Here is a 17,702-nt window from a genome sequence, read left to right as displayed (position 1 = left end):
CTCATACATTGCGTTCATCCGAACGCTCTGGACCGCATTACCAGGGACATCTACAGCATCAGGCGGGGGGGGGGGGCTAGAGGAAAGGATCTTCTTTGGGGCCGTCCATAAATGACGTCACGCACCTGGGGGGGGGGGGGGTCAGACATTTGTGACGATGTGTGACGAGAGGGGGGGGGGGGGTTGAGAAATGTGACGTCACATCAAAATGCGCAACTTTAAATAAATATAGACAACACGTTCTACTTAATTAAATATACTTTTTAATAAATGTTTTCTCCCACAACATCAGAGTGCAGCGCCACAATTAGTGTATAGTGTAGTGTATAGTAGTGTATAGTGTAGTGTATAGTAGTGTATAGTGTAGTGTAGTGGTTCTTAACCTTTACTGCAGCCTTGCACCCCTTTGGTTCTCAATAATATTTAAAACGTGTACAATGTTAATAAATACATAGGGTTTGATTAAACAAAGTAGTTGTACGTACGCGTCCGTGCCTAATTTGTGTTTTCGATAATTTACAAAAAAAAAATCTGGCCGTGTTTCGGACCTCCCCCCCCACCACCCCCATTGGGTGCAAGGAAGGGGAATATTCCCGAGAGAGAGAGGACGTCCTTTGCGGAGATGGAGCGCAACGCGGTCAGCGATGGTGACAGAATCAGAGTCATCAGAATATTTACACGCACAGGAGCCCCATGAGCTATGAAGCTGTCCCCCCTTCCCCCAGAGATGCCCAGTAATGTTCACAGATGTCCCCGTGACGGCGTGCGGAGAGGCCTTCATCCAGCAGTGTGTAGACCATGGCTGCTGCTGCTGCTGATGATGGTGATGATGGTGGTGATGGTGATGATAGTGGTGATGGTGATGATGGTGATGATGGTGGTGATGGTGATGATGGTGATGATGGTGGTGATGGTGATGATGGTGATGATGGTGATGATGGTGGTGATGGTGATGATGGTGATGATGGTGATGATGGTGATGATGATGGTGATGCTGGTGATGATGGTGATGATGGTGATGATGGTGATGATGGTGGTATGCAGCACAGTGACTGCGCACTTGCTTGCAACGGAATTAACGATGCTAATGGTGGTGTCGGTGCGTGGGTGGCTTCGGTCAACACGCACACGGTGTGTGCCGAACGGTTTAATGCGGCGCTGTGAGTGGGAGCGGTGGCGCAGCGGTTAGCGCTACGCTGCGCTACAAACCCGGCTGACCCCGAGATCGATTTGCCACTCGCTGCCAACGCCGATGACGATTATCCGAATGAGTAGCTTGTGGAATGAGTAAAACATCTCGATTTAAAGCTTTCGTGACTGCACGGATTCATCGTCTTGGTTCTTTCGGTAAAGTCACGTAGAAGGGAAATAATAAAATAATAAAAATTAAACATTATAAAATACAATTCTCACGACGTTTCGGCCACAACGCAAGCAGCCGTCCTCAGGTGAAGAACAGGGCTGCACGGAAAGACGGCGTCTGAATGAGCACCACCAAGCTTGGCAGCAGTATATTTGCATTTTCCTTTGTCAAGGCGCCCTTCCCCCTCCAACCCAGCTTAAATATACGCTGCCAAGCTTGGTGGTGTTCATTCAGATAATGTCTTTCCGACAGCCCTGTTCTTCACCTGAGGACGGCTGCTTGCGTTGTGGCCGAAACGTCGTGAGAATTGTATTTATAATGTTTTATTTTATTATTTTATTATTTCCCTTCTACGTGACTTTACCGAAAGAACCAAGAAGCAGTAAAGCATCGTCACTGGGGAGACAAAGGCGACCGGGCATGGTGCTGGCCACCAACCCCCTCGTGTGCCGTGCCGGCCTTCATAGGTGCTCGCGAACAGCCCTTGACCCAACAGTCTGTTAAGTCTACACGGGGGACCTTTGTCTTGGTACAAAGTGTACCTTTTATGTGTGAGTGGGTGTGTTTGGGAATGCGTGAGTACGTGAGTGTGTGTATGTGTGTAAGCACATGGCGTGGTGTGTAAACATCGCCACTGGGGAGATAAAGGCGGCCGGGCGTTGTGCTGGCCACCCACCCCCTCGTGTGCCGTGCGGGCCTTCATAGGTGCTCGCTAACAGCACTTGCCCCTACAGTCTGTGAAGGCTATACGGGGCATCTTTGTCTGTGTGTGTGCGAGTAGGTGAATGTTTTTGTGTTAGTGAGTAGGTGTGTCTTTATGTACGTGTGTATAGGATGTGTGTGTATGTGTAATAGGTGTGTGTGTGTGTATAGGTGTGTGTGTGTACGTGTGTATAGGTGTGTGTATAGGTGTGTGTGTGTGTACGTGTCTAGGTGTGCGTGTGTACGTGTGTATAGGTGTGTGTATAGGTGTGTGTGTGTACGTGTCTAGGTGTGTGTGTGTACGTGTGTATAGGTGTGTGTGTCCGTATGTGGGGAGCGGTGGTGTAGCGGTTAGCGCGCTGCGCTATGAACCTGGCGACCCGGGTTCGATTCCCGCTCACGGCTAACACCAGTGACGATTATCTGAACCGGTCCTGGGCCTCCCCTAGGTCGACTCAGCCTTAAATGAGTACCTGGTGCGGTGTGTAAACATCGCCACTAGGGAGACAAAGGCGGTCGGGCGTGGTGCTGGCCACCCACCCCCTCGTGTACCGTTCTGACCTTCATAGGTGCTCGCTAACAGCACTTGCCCCTACAGTCTGTTCAGGCTATACGGGGGATCTTTGTCTTTGTGTGTCCGTGTCTACGTGTGTATAGGTGTGTGTGTATAGGTGTGTGTGTATAGGTGTGTGTGTATAGGTGTGTGTACGTGTGTGTGTACGTATGTATGTGTGTATGTGTTGTGTATGTGTGTATAGGTGTGTGTGTATGTGTGTATAGGTGTGTGTGTGTGTGGCGCAGTGGTTTGAATGGAACTCGGAGACACCAGTTCGAGCCCTGCTCACGGCCAATGTCAGTGACGAATATATGAACCGGTCCTGGGCCTCCCTTAGGTCAACTCAGTGTGAAAACACCAGGACTGGGCAGAGACAAAAGCGAGGTGCACGTAAAGCAGCACTTGCCCCAACAGCCTCTTCGGCTTATACGGGCGGGGGGGGGGATCTTTGTCTTTGCTATGCCGCACGTGGGTGGCTTAGCTGAACCGGTGTGTTCCGTGTGTGTGTGTGGGGCTTCCTCTCTGTGTGTGTGTGTCAGTGTGGGTGTGTGTCAGTGTGGGTGTGCGTGCGCGTGTTGCACTTTTGAGTGCAGCGAAGTGACGTGACAACGTGAGCCACCCTCTGCTCTCACTTCCACTCCTTCTCCTCCTCGTCACCGCCTCCCCCCCCCCGAGACCTCCTCCTCCCCCCTCCTCCTCCTCCTCGTACGTCTTTAATCTCCACCACCTTCAGTAACCTCCCCCCCCCCCACTTCCTCCACTACCGCCGTAACTCTCCTCTCATCCACCCAATATCTGCTGCTTCTACAACGCCTCCTAACTCGTTAACTTTCCTCCTCCTCCTACTCCGACCCTCCTCCTCCTCCTTTACCTCTTGCACCACCACCACCTCCACCTCCTTCTCTCTTTCCTCCTCAACCTGCTTCATCAAATCCACCTCCAGCCCTCCTCTGAACACGCTTCTCTCGATCGATCGATCGATCAATCGATCTGCCCGCGATGGCTCCTCTCGACAAGTTGCTGGCGACAGTCGCGAGACGCTTGGGTCGCGTGTGGCCCGGAGCGAGGCGCGAGTACACGCGGGTGGGCAGCGAAGACGCGGTGAGTGAGTGTGTGTGTGGCTGTGTGTGTGTTTGTGTGTGTGTCTGTGTGTGTGTCTGTGTGTCTGTGTGTGTGGCTGTGTGTGTGTTTGTGTGTGTGTCTGTGTGTGGCTGTGTGTGTGTGGCTTGTGTGTGTGTGGCTTGTGTGTGTGGCTGTGTGTGTGTGTGTCTGTGTGTGTGTCTGTGTGTGGCTGTGTCTGTGTGTGTGTGTCTGTGTCTCTGTGTGTCTGTGTGTGTGTCTGTGTGTGGCTTGTGTGTGTGTCTGTGTGTGTGTCTGTGTGTGGCTTGTGTGTGTGTCTGTGTCTCTGTGTGTGTGTCTGTGTGTGGCTTGTGTGCGTGTCTGTGTGTGTGTCTGTGTGTGTGTCTGTGTGTGTCTGTGTGTGAGTCTGTGTGTGTGTGTCTGTGTGTGTGTGTGTGTCTGTGTGTCTGTGTGTGTGTCTGTGTGTGGCTTGTGTGTGTGTCTGTGTGTGTGTCTGTGTGTTTGTGTGTGTGTGTCTGTGTGAGTGGCTGTGTGTGTGTGTCTCAGTGTGTGTGTCTGTGTGTGTGTCTGTGTCTGTGTGTGTGTGTCTGTGTGTGTGTGTCTGTGTGTGTGTCTGTGTGTGTGTGTCTGTGTGTGTGTCTGTTTGTGTGTGTCTGTGTGTGTGTCTGTGTGTGTCTGTGTGTGTGTCTGTGTGTGTGTGAGTATGTCTCTGTCCGTGTGTCGGTTAGCGCTGCGCTACGAACCCGGCGACCCGAGTTCGATTCACGTTCACGGCCACCAACAGTGACGATTATCTGAACCGGTCCTGGGTCTCCCCTAGGTCGACTAAGTCTCAAATGTGTACCTGGTGCGATGTGTAAACATCGCCACTGGGGAGACAAAGGCGGTCGTGCGTGGTGCTGGCCACCCACCCCCTCGTGTGCCGTGCCGGCCTTCATAGGTGCTCGTTAACAGCACTTTGCCCACAAAGTCTGTTAAAGTTTTCCGGATGATTCTTGTCTTCGTGTGTGTATGCCTACGATCCATCCCGAGTTTAACCAGGCTGTATTGTGCGTGGTAAACATAACCCTTGAAAGATCTGGACACGGTCCCATCGGTGAGCTCCTCCGGCAGGTGAGGCTTGCATTTGGCTGGGTCGCGTAACACGCGTGCCCAGCCACCGCATGCCCCAAAGCAGCTTTTGTTCGACCGGTCAGAGGTGGGCTTAAAGAACACGTCGTGGGCTAGGGAGTAGATGGAGCTGATGCGGTACAGGAGGAAGTGAAGCTGAGTGCACTTGCCGATGATTGATACCAGCGGTGTCAAGACCCGGCCTCTGTAGAGGACCCTGCTGCTGCTGCTACTGGGCAGTCGGAGGCAGTCGCCCTCCAGCAACAACGGAGGGCGGAGGAGCGACGCTCATAACAACGAGCGGAGCGCAGGGCGATTACGACGCTCACACATTGACACACACACACGGATGAGGCGTGGAGCGTGTGTGTGTGTGTCTCTGTGTGTGTGTCTGTGTGTCTGAGCGGTAGTGCGCTATGAACCCGGCCACCCGAGTTCGATTCCCGCTCAGGGTCAACACCGTCAAGGCCGGCACAGCCCACCGAGTAAGCTGGGTGGTCAATAACCACTCCCGGCCGCCTTTGTATCCCCGAGTCCTCATTTAAGGCCGAGTGGACATAGGGGAGGACCCAGTGTCAGGTCAAATGCTCGTCACCGATGTTGGCCGTGAGCCAGAATCGAACTCGAGTCACCGGGTTCGTATTGCAGTGCGCTAACCACTGCGCCACCGCTCCCCACTCTGTACACTTACGAACAGGGAGCTTCCGTCACCTGTGTGGGCGATGATTCATAAAGCAGCGCACGCACACAGAGACAGGTGCACTCTTAGAGAATGATGGATAACACAGTCACACATAGACACATAGACATGCTCACACACACACACCATAGAGACACACCGAGACACAACACAACACGCACGCACACAGACACAGATGCACTCTTAGAGAATGATGGATAACACAGTCACACATAGACACATAGCCATGCTCACACACACACACGCACCATAGGGACACACCGAGACACAACACACACGCACGCACACAGAGACAGGTGCACTCTTAGAGAATGATGGATAACACAGTCACACATAGACACATAACCAGGCTCACACAGACGCCATAGAGACACACTGAGACACAACACACACGCACACAGAGACAGGTGCACTCTTAGAGAATGATGGATGACACAGTCACACATAGACACATAGACATGCTCACACACACACACACCATAGAGACACACCGAGACACAACACACACGCACGCACAGACAGGTGCACTCTTAGAAAATTAAGGAATAAAACAGTCACACATAAACACATAGACATGCTCACACACACACGCCATAGAGACACATCGAGACACAACACACACGCACGCACACAGAGACAGGTGCACTCTTAGAGAATGATGGATAACACAGTCACACATAGACACATAGACATGCTCACACACACACGCCATAGAGACACACCGAGACACAACACACACGCACGCACAGAGAGACAGGTGCACTCTTAGAGAATGATGGATAACACAGTCACACATAGACACATAGACATGCTCACACACACACGCCATAGAGACACACCGAGACACAACACAACACACACGCACGCACTCAGACAGATGCACTCTTAGAGAACGATAGTGAGAGGTACACAGTTACGCACAGATAGACATACGACAATGAGACACACGGACATACACACATAAGCACGCAGACACTTATTGAGAGAATGCGGAGCGAGACACACAGACACACGTAGACACAGAGACAGAGATTCCCCGTGTGGGCTTGGACAGACTTTTTGGACAGAGCTTCTGAGTTGATTTTTGGGCAAAGTGCTTCTGAGTTGATTTTGATTCCTTACACCGATGTCGTCTGCCCGTGTCACCAGTGTACCGGCATATTTTTTGTTTATTACTCTTTGCAAAGCAAGATCCGTGGTGCCGCGCGTGTATCAGCAGCAGCAGCGCCAACAACAACAAAGACAACAAAATTCAATATCACGCAGAACGAGTGCAGAGAATATCGCAACAACTAACAAACGTAAAAACAAAAACATCAAAACAAACCCAGTGCCAATGTAATATCAGAGCAAGAAGTTAGGGATCGTCGAACAAAGACAAAGACCCCACCCCCCCTCGTATAGCTTCAACAGACTGTTGGGGCAAGTGCTGTTAGCGAGCAGCACCTGTGAAGGCCGGAACGGTACACGAGGCGGGGGGTGTGGGTGGCCGGCACCACGCTCGGCCGCCTTTGTATCCCCAGTGGCGATTAAATTTACACGCAGCATCAGGTACTCATTTGAGGCTGAGTTGACCTAGGTGATGCCCAGGACCGGTTCGGATGTTGGCCGTGAGCGAGTTCGTAGCGCAGCGCAGCTAACCACTACACCACCGCTCCCCACCAGCAATTCAGAGAGAGAGGGACACGCAGAGGGCGGCCTTGCTTAGGCTACGTCCATCTCTGAACCTTTATAAACATATTCTTAGGTGTTTTCGGTAAAGTCACGTAGGTAAAAACATCAAAATTAATAAAAATAATAAAATAAAAATAAAGATCACGACGTTTCGGAGGCAACACAAGTCTCCGAAACGTCGTGATCTTTATTTTTATTTTATTATTTTTTTATTAATTTTGATGTTTTTACCTACGTGACTTTACCGAAAACACCTAAGAATATGATTCCTTGCAGTCACGAAAGCTTCAAGTCTACCTTTATAAACAGTTTGCCTTTAGAGGCTAACCCCCCTTTTCCTGATGATAAACTAACCCGATCGAAACGTCGTGGGGTTTTTTTTACTATTATTATTTTTATTAACTTTATTTTATTACTATTTTTCTATCTACGTGACTTTACCGAAATAACTAAAGAATATGAATTCCTGCATTCACGAAAATTTTAAGTCAAAATTCAAAACCGGTGTCAGCCAGTGGGGATTATGAGCCCTCTGGAGCCCGAATTCAGAAACTACCATTGGGTGGGTGCTGGGTGGGTGCCCCTCCCCTCCACCCGTGCACCCCCACCCCCACCTCACTTTCAAATGTATAAACCCACGGAGAGATGGCAGAAGAGATTGAGAAAAGATACAGAGACGTAGCCAAGCAAAGAGAAGAGAGATGCCGCTCAGACAGAGACGTGGCGGGGAAGTGAGAGATAAGGGAGATGCAGGCAAGACAGATATTAGAGTGCGTCCATCACTCGTCTGAGTATGTTTACTTAAAAAAAAACCACTCACAAATTTAATCGGATTTAGTTTTATTGTGTTTTATTGCGACTCAACTCGAGCCCGGTACAAAGCGCCGGTCACGGGGGGCTGAGTGTGGGGGGGGAGGCTGAGGGTGGGGGGCTGAGGGTGGGGGGGGCTGAGGGTGGGGGGGATGAGGGTGGGGGGGCTGAGGGTGGGGGGAGGGTTGAGGGTGGGGGGCTGAGGGTGGGGGGCTGAGGGTGGGGGCTGAGGGTGGGGGGGGGCTGAGGGTGGGGGGGCTGAGGGTGGGGGGCTGAGGGTGGGGGGGGCTGAGGGTGGGGGAGGGCTGAAGGTGGGGGGGCTGAGGGTGGGGGGCTGAGGGTGGGGGGCTGAGGACAGAAACTCCACGTGCTAAATCCCGAGAGATCGGTGCGCCGGTGGCTTCGCGAAGGGGCGACATTCGTGCTCCCTGCAATGTTTACTACGATTCGAACTCGAGCTCTTATTCGGTTCCCCCCGTCGGGTTTTTTTCTTAACTCTCTCCAGAATTCGGGGGTCCCGTTGCTCCTCACTCGTGCCTCTAGAGCAGCGGTCGGGAACCTATGGCTCGCGAGCCATATATGGCTCTTCCAGTGACGGCATATGGCTCCCAGACAATTTTGAGTTGAAAAAAATAATAATAATAAAAAAATAAAAAAATCAGTTTGGAACTGATTTTAAAATACTTGTGATATTGTTTAATAATACTGTGTCATTTTAAAGTAAACAGAAATTAGTTTTGAAGATAAATTTCACGGGTCACGCCTGCACGAAGCTCAACCTCACCACGTATGAACCAGACTACAAGGCCATCAGCAAAACCACGCAGCACCAGAAGTCGCATTAAAAGTAAGACATATTTCATTTATTATACGTTAAAAATACTATATGGCTCTCAATGAAATATATTTAGAAATATTTGGCTTTTATGGCTCTCCCAGTCGAAAAGGTTCCCGACCCCTGGTCTAGAGCACCCTTCCTCTACCCCTCTTGCCCCTTGGGTGCGACGAGAGGGCTCGCAGCAGGCAGCAGAGGGATTTTGACTTAAAGCGGTCGTCCTGATGACGACCTCTTGTGTTGCGATCGAAACATCGTAGTTTTTTGTTATTTTATTTTAACCTCTCTACTTGAAACGACATATCTCGGACCATGTTCGCGAGCACAAGTCAGATCTGAAAAACGGCAGGACGAATACCTCCGCCATGGCTGACCATTGCTATAACGCTGTGGGCTCTCGTAATATTGTTTTTCCCAATACCAAGGTGCTCTGAAAGCCTTCAGGCTACGATCAAAGGTTCGTTCATGAAGCCATCCAGATATATAACCATAGACCTAACTTCAACCGAGAAGATTGATACAAATTGAGCAATCATTGGAAGGATGTTATTAACCAGGTAAAACCTTAACTACTTTATAGTTTGCCTTCATATTCGCATCTCCAGTTTCTTCAGCCTCCTACCCCCAGCCCTGCTCACTTCCCAGCCCCGGCATTTTTAAATCCTTTATATTAAGTTCGCTTGCTTGCTTAGGACCGTGCAAATCTTTCGGTCGTGTTTTAACCCACTTCCCGTGATCCAATCGAGCTGACATTTTCCACACAGACTCGTTGTGCGTGACAATTCATGTGCGTGAAAAAATGTTTCCAAAATGTTACACTTTTTAGGACAAAAATATTATATTTAATTACCAATTGCTTAATGGTGCAATGCAATCATCTGACCCATAGGTGGCAGCCATCTCAAGCCAGAGGACGAGATGACTCTAGTCGCCACGCATATAAAGGATTTATAGTGAAAAACTTTGTTTTTACGGGTTATACTTGTTATCGTCTTGCAGCTCCCCACTCTCCCTACCCCACATCCCCCTCTCTATCTCTCCTCCCTTGCTCCTCCCCCCTCTCTTACCTATATAGCCTATTGTTACAAGCAGCCCTTTTTCCCACTTCAGCAATTGGTTCTTGCTGTGGTTGTCCCAACCTGATGACGGACGCTTGTGTTGCGCCAGAAACGTCGTGATTTTAATTATTTTATTTTATACTGACGTGACTTTATTGAAAAACCCAAAGAATATATAGCAGAGGGATTGTAAATGTCGTGGCCTTGACTCTCCAACACACCGGTGTTGCTGTACTCGTAACGAATTGGCCACGTTCTGTTTACGTGACAAACCCCTTACTAGTTGGCTGTGTCGGGTGGTGGCGGGTTTAACGACACATTTATATATTTACGCGATCTAACCCCAAGCCTCCTCACCCCTGTGCATACTATTAACATTCCCTCCCTTTGTTAATGCTACCCCCTGCCCCCTCCCTTTGGTGCTGCTGATCCTGCATAATGCAGTGGCATAATATGACTTTGAAACCCCCCCGCCCACCTCCTACGCATTTCCTATGAATATGCTAAATTCCTCTTGATATGCACATTCTTTTGTTAAGGCGCTCTTCTTCCACCTCCAACCCAGCTTATATATAAGCTCCAAGCTTGGCAGTGTCTCGTTCTTCACCTGAAGACGGCTGCTTGCGTTGTAGCCGAAACGTCGTGAGAATTATTTTATTATGTTTTATTTTTTATTATTTTATTACTTCCCTTCTACGTGACTTTACCGAAAGAACCAAGAAGATAAGAAGAGACGGGGGAGTTGGTGTTGTTGTTTTTGCCGGCTCCTCCTCCTCCATCGAAGGAGCGCTGAATCCTTCCACGTGGGTTTATCGCACAATCCACAGTATGGGTTGGGTTGTATTGATCCCCCCACCCCGCACACGATTTAAAAACACGACCACTGCTGTATCTGCGACGTCACGCGCGAAGATAATTAGATCCCCACTTTGAGTTATGGGTCGTCTGCCTTCACGTGTCCTGTCTGTGTGTGGTCACGTGCTTGCGGTTAGCGCTGCATTCGCGCTCACGGCCAATACCACAGTGACGATTATCTGAACCGGTCTTGGGACGCCCCTAGGTCGACTCAGCCTTAAATGAGTACCTGGCGCGGCACGTAAACATCGCCACTGGCGAGACAAAGGCGGTCGGGCGCTGGTGTTAGCCACCCACCCTCTCGTGTGCCGTGCCGGCTTTCATAGGTGCTCGCTAACAGCACTTGCCCCGACAGTCTGTGAAGGCTTCACGGGGGACCTTTACCTTTGTCTTTACCTCCCTCCCATTACTCTAGCCCCCATCCCCGCCGCCGCCGCTTTTTCGACTTAAAACTAAATCCGCCGGTGCCCGAGCTGCCGTGGGTCAGGTAGCAGGCGTCCTAGGACGGGAACGTCGTCTTGTTTGCTCGGTCGCGATGTGGAGTCCGGAAAAACTGGAACATCCGGACGGTGTTGCGTTGCGGTGCGCGCGGGTCTTGCTTCATCAAGCTCGTCGTGACGTGCGGGTGGCTGGGTGGATGTTGATGTGTGTGGGGTGGGTGTGGATTTTGATGTGTGTGGGATGGGTGTGGATGTGTGTGGGGTGGGGATGTTGATGTGTGGGGTGGGTGTGGATGTGTGTGGCTGGGTGGATGTGTGTGGGTGGGTGGGTGGATGTGTGTGGAGTGGGTGTTGATGTGTGTGGGGTGCGTGTGGATGTGTGTGGGGTGCGTGTGGATGTTGATGTGTGTGGGGTGGGTGTGGATGTGTGTGGGGTGCGTGTGGATGTGTGTGGCTGGGTGGATGTGTGTGTGGCTGGGTGAATGTGTGTGGCTGGGTGGGTGGATGTTGATGTGTGTGGCTGGGTGGATGTGTGTGTGTGGCTGGGTGAATGTGTGTGGCTGGGTGGGTGGATGTTGATGTGTGTGGGTGGATGTGTGTGTGCTATATTTTTTATGTCCGTCTGCTACAGCAGACGTGTAGGGAATTCCAACAAGACCTACATCTCTGCTTTATTGACCTGTTCAAGGTCTATGATACCATCAGTAGGCCTGGGCTCTGGGTTGTTCTTCGTGCTTTCGGAGTCCCTGACCCTCTGCTCACGAACATTAAGGATCTTCATGATGGTGAGCGGGCCCGGGTAAAACTACGTGGCCGGGAGTCAGAGCCATTCTCTGTACACCTTGGGGTGCGACAGGGATGTCCTCTGGCTCCCACATTATTTAACATATATTTTGACCACGTAGTTCGTGAAGCCTTCAATAGCTGTACCGGGGGAATTTCCATTTGGTACAGATATAATGGGAGGCTGATCGATGCCCGGGTGCGATCAAGGGATGGCTCCCTATTGGTCAACCACCTTTTGTATGCCGATGATTTGGTAATAGCTGCTCATTCAGAGGATGAGTTGGAGACGCTACTGTTGAGACTGGAGCGTGCCACTAAGAGATGGGGCCTTACCATCAGCCCCACCAAAACTAAGCACCTGCCTGGGTATTTTGTACCATCAGACACTCCACCCACACAACTCCCAAAGACGCTCACAATAACGAGCGGAGCGCCGGGTGGCTAAAGCACAGCAATTTGGCACAATAGGGGGCACAGGTGGTGCATCAGCCAGTCATCTCGGTCATCTCAGTCAGTCGACCCGTGGCACCTGGGTCTGCCCCGTGACCTCCTGCCAGCGGGCGTTCGACACTTCACGTGGCCTCAAGGTGCACACGGCCTGGCACAAGCGTCGTGGTGACGTCACCGCCACTTAGTGGTGAATGACGGTTGTTGTTGTGTGGGTGGGTGGATGTGTGTGGGTGGGTGGATGTGTGTGGGGTGGGTGTGTATGGATGTGTGTGGGTGGGTGAATGTGTGGTGGGGTGGGTGGGTATGGATGTGTGTGTGTGGATGTGTGTGGCTGGGTGGATGTGGATGTGTGTGGCTGGGTGGATGTGTGTGTGTGGGTATGGATGTGTGTGTGGGTGGATGTGGATGAAACCTAACACCACCCTCCTGTCCCTACTCCTCCACCCGCCAGAAAAAAATGTTTCGTGATTTTTGCTGTTCGCTCTCTGCAAATGCCAAAGTAGGCTGTCGACTTCTTGTTGCGAGATAACAACAATAATTTAGCAGAATCTTTATTTAGATCGGAGGGAGGAATCCGATGAGCTATGAAGCCTTTTTTTTGTTACAGATGCCCAGTATGGGAGGGTCTGCAAGTTGCAGAGGCAAACACAACACAGAGAGAACAATTTGTGTTTACATACAGCAGCGCCCTGACAACGTGAGATCACAAAGCGCTCTGTACTCCTGCAAAAATGAACCCTTCCGGCGAGATCCAATTATGCATGAAACACAAGTGCCTTTAAAGACAGTGTTAACTACCTCGCCTGGTACGCAGGAGATTGTGGGTTCGATCCCGACCCTGACGACGCTTGCTGTGTATTTGGAGTTTGCGTGTCTCTCTCTCTCTCTCATCATCATCACGGTGGCTAGGAGATGTTAACTACCTCGCCTGGTACGGAGGAGGTTGTGGGTTCGATCCCGACCCTGACGACGCTTGCTGTGTATTTGGAGTTTGCGTGTCTCTCTCATCATCATCACGTTGGCTAGGAGATGTTAACTACCTCGCCTGGTACGGAGGAGGTTGTGGGTTCGATCCCGACCCTGACGACGCTTGCTGTGTATTTGGAGTTTGCGTGTCTCTCTCTCATCATCATCACGTTGGCTAGGAGATGTTAACTACCTCGCCTGGTACGCAGGAGATTGTGGGTTCGATCCCGACCCTGACGACGCTTGCTGTGTATTTGGAGTTTGCGTTTCTCTCTCTCTTTCATCATCATCACGGTGGCTAGGAGATGTTAACTACCTCGCCTGGTACGCAGGAGATTGTGGGTTCGATCCCGACCCTGACGACGCTTGCTGTGTATTTGGAGTTTGCGTGTCTCTTTCTCTTTCATCATCATCACGGTGGCTAGGAGATGTTAACTACCTCGCCTGGTACGCAGGAGATTGTGGGTTCGATCCCGACCCTGACGACGCTTGCTGTGTATTTTGAGTTTGCGTGTCTCTCTCTCTTTCATCATCATCACGTTGGCTAGGAGATGTTAACTACCTCGCCTGGTGTACAGGAGGTTGTGGGTTCGATCCCGACCCTGACGACGCCTGCTGCTTTATATTTCGAGTTTGCGTGTCTCTCTCTCTCTCATCATCACGGTGGCTAGGAGATGTTAACTACCTCGCCTGGTACGCAGGAGATTGTGGGTTCGATCCCGACCCTGACGACGCTTGCTGTGTATTTTGAGTTTGCGTGTCTCTCTCTCTCTCATCATCATCACGGTGGCTAGGAGATGTTAACTACCTCGCCTGGTACGGAGGAGGATGTGGGTTCGATCCCGACCCTGACGACGCTTGCTGTGTATTTGGAGTTTGCGTGTCTCTCTCTCATCATCATCACGTTGGCTAGGAGATGTTAACTACCTCGCCTGGTGTACAGGAGGTTGTGGGTTCGATCCCGACCCTGACGACGCCTGCTGCTTTATATTTCGAGTTTGCGTGTCTCTCTCTCTCTCATCATCACGGTGGCTAGGAGATGTTAACTACCTCGCCTGGTACGGAGGAGGTTGTGGGTTCGATCCCGACCCTGACGACGCTTGCTGTGTATTTGGAGTTTGCGTGTCTCTCTCTCATCATCATCACGTTGGCTAGGAGATGTTAACTACCTCGCCTGGTGTACAGGAGGTTGTGGGTTCGATCCCGACCCTCTCAGCGCCTGCTGCTGCTGTATATTTGTAGTTTGCGTGTCTCTCTCCACGTGGTCGCATGGATTTTTCTTCGGGTCCTCCGCTTTTTTCCCCCTCCACGTTCAGAATCAACGCCACGCGTTTGGAGCATGTGGCTGCTAGACATGTCCACGTGGATAAGCCACTTTCGTTGCGCTGTCATTTGTGAGAGCCAGGTCGCTTCTGAAAATGAACCGTATAGCTCAGTGGGACCTTACCTGGTAAAAGTAAAAAAAGCAAAGCAAAGCTAAAAGCAGCGGTACTCAGAATCAGAATCAGAAAGGGTTTATTCGCCATGAAAGTTTGCACAGACAAGGAATTTACTATGGCAGGAAGGTGCATACATTCAACATGTAGGAATCTTAAAACTTAAATAAGTGGTATACAGTCTAACTATACTAAAATTACAAACTCTAACTAATACTCAGGGGCTAAAGTATGTAAAATTTTGAATAAGTTAACAATATAAAATGTAAAACTAGCCGTAATATACAATCTTAAAATACTAAAATACAAATAGGGTAACATGTTGTAAATATGGCAAGGTGTAATTTTGTAGATAAAATGTTAAAGTAAGTGTAAAAGTCATTTTAAGCCCTTGGCCAAAAGGAACAGAGGGCGAGTTTCCAGCCGTCACTTCAAAGACATGGACAGTGCCCGAAGCACACACACGTGGCCACGTTCCACAGCTTGGTCAGGGGGTGTGAACTTGGTGACAGCTTGGCCTGGTCACTCCCGGGTGACACTGCAATGGATTTTCAGGTAGTGGGGGGCGGCAACCCCTCCAGCAATGAGAAATGATAGAGGAGTTGTTAGTGAGTCAGGACTTGTCCCTTGCTTTATTATTCGACGCGTGTGCGGCGATGGCGCAGCCATCGATCGAGGGTCGAATTCGAACCGCGTTGTGTGATCGGCATCGCGCTCGCTGAAGGTGAATGCCTTCAGGGAAGTCGTGTGGACTGTATACGCAACTGCGCACAATTCCGTGAGTCACTTATAATCGCTTTGCCGTTACTTATCGCCAATTATGGACTATTGTCCTATCATCTCATAGAGTCCCTGGCACGTCATAATATGCTACACAGTGGCAATGGGGGTCGCAAAATGCCGATGTATTACTAATAAACCCCAATGATCCGATCGAAATTAGGGATTTCGATCAGATCATTGCGGGGGGGGGGGGGGGGGGCACGTGCCACCCCACGTGACAGGCGTTGTGGGTAGAATCCGTTTGGGTCGCACGCATTAACCACACGTCTCACGGGCTGTGTAGTCATCGTCTCCTTGACCCCTTGACCAGGAGATGAAACGTGAGTCGCCAAGTGGCGCTGTCGGGGTCTAGGTTCTAGAAGGTCCCTTTGGGCCGACACAAAGACGCCGTTCCTCGGGAAACATTCGCCACGTTCCTCATCAGAATTGGTCTTAGCAAGTCCAGCCTCCAACTCTCAAGAGCCACCCCATCTCTCTGGCCGCTATGTGCGATAAAGGAGGCCCATTGCCCGAAACGTCGCCAATTCTACATATATTTTGTTATTTTATTATTTTATTTATTTTATTTCTATTATTGCTTCTATTAATTTTATTTTTATTTTTTACCTACGTGACTTTACCGAAAAAGCCTTAAGAGTATTTTTTTAAAGCCCAAATCGTTATTGACGAATGCGTTAGCGCCCGTTTTTTTGTTACGACCTGTAGACAGATAACACTGGTCAAAAAAAAAAAAACATTTTTTCTGGCCTGGACTTTTGCAGCTGTTTTAGACTAATTTCAGGTGCCGATTTCAAATCTGATCTCAGATTTGCTCTATCACATCTCATTTTATGCTATCGGCATACCCCATTTTCATTGATTTTACCCGAAATTAACTCTGTCACTTATGATTGCAAGTTGTTGCGAGTCAGTGACTGCTTTAGTGTTAAAATATGGTGCTGTATTTTACGGATAGTGTGTTTATAATATCATTTTATGTAGATATCCACATTTATTTAATATTTTTCTTCTGCAGTTTTATTGAAAATGCAATATTTGATATCTCAAAAACCTGATGTGATAGACAAAAACTGATGCCAGATTTGGAATCAGCACCCCAAAATTACCTTACAACCGTTGGAATACCTTATGCCAGAAAAAGTGTGTTGACCAGTGTAATAAAACCTTCATCGCCGCACTGTAACCATAAACCCCGAGCTCCATGAAAGGCTGTGGCCAAAGCTGTATCCTCGACGCTTGCGAGAGAACGTCCTGTCTCTTCCTCGTTGTGCAATTCCCCTAAAGGCAGCGTTCGAAAGTGTTGCTTAACTATTCACATAAACCACAGGTGGGCCCGGTGGTTCGGATGTCAGAGGATGTCAGAGCGCTGAGCCGGTACCCATAATTGAGGTTTTTTTTAATATGGGTCCTTTCTTGCCAATTTCAAAAAAATAGGAAGAAAAAAAACATGCTCTGATAATATATGCATTTTGATTTAAAGCTTTCGTGACTGCAGGGATTCATATTCTTGGTTCTTTCGGTAAAGTCACGTAGAAGGGAAATAATAAAATAATATAAATAAAACATAATAAAATAAAATTCTCACGACGTTTCGACTGCAACACAAGCAATCATCATCAGGTGTGAAATCCACAGCAAGAAAATTTAAATTTTTTTGTGGATTTTCTTTCTGTGGATTTCACACATGATGATGATTGTTTGTGTTGCAGTCGAAACGTCGTGAGAATTTGTATTGTTTAATATTTATATTATTTTATTATTTCCCTTCTACGTGACTTTACCGAAAGAACCAAGAATATATCTTCTTGGTTCTGTCGGTAAAGTCACGTAAAAGGGAAGTAATAAAATAATAAAAATAAAACATAAAATTATTCTCACGACGTTTCGGCCACAACGCAAGTAGCTTTAAATCGAAACCTATTTCCCTTCTACGTGACTTTACCGAAAGAACCAAGAAGATGAATCCCTGCAGTCACGAAAGCTTTAAATCGAAACCAAGAATATAAAATATGCATTGTCTTCAAAACTGATTGGGCCACGTGTTAAGTTGTCTCTGCTCTGGACCAATCAGTTTCGATGACAAATATCTGAGAATGTT

General features: G+C 49.3%; 1 protein-coding gene across 1 annotated transcript in view; it reads left to right on the top strand.

The window, feature by feature from the left end:
• Positions 1-3,390: 3,390 nt before the first annotated feature.
• The window catches only part of LOC133343123 (calcium-transporting ATPase type 2C member 1-like), a 60,215-nt gene continuing 45,903 nt past the window's right edge, over positions 3,391-17,702 (top strand). The window contains 1 exon segment of the mRNA XM_061552628.1: positions 3,391-3,722. Coding sequence (XP_061408612.1) covers positions 3,621-3,722 — 102 coding nt within the window. The 5' untranslated portion in view covers positions 3,391-3,620.

This window comes from Lethenteron reissneri, chromosome 2 (genome assembly GCF_015708825.2).
Source record: "Lethenteron reissneri isolate LAM-NWPU_2019-01 chromosome 2, ASM1570882v1, whole genome shotgun sequence".
NCBI classification, from domain to species: domain Eukaryota; kingdom Metazoa; phylum Chordata; class Hyperoartia; order Petromyzontiformes; family Petromyzontidae; genus Lethenteron; species Lethenteron reissneri.
Note: the sequence above shows the minus strand (reverse complement) of the source record. Positions and strands in the feature narration are given on the sequence as shown.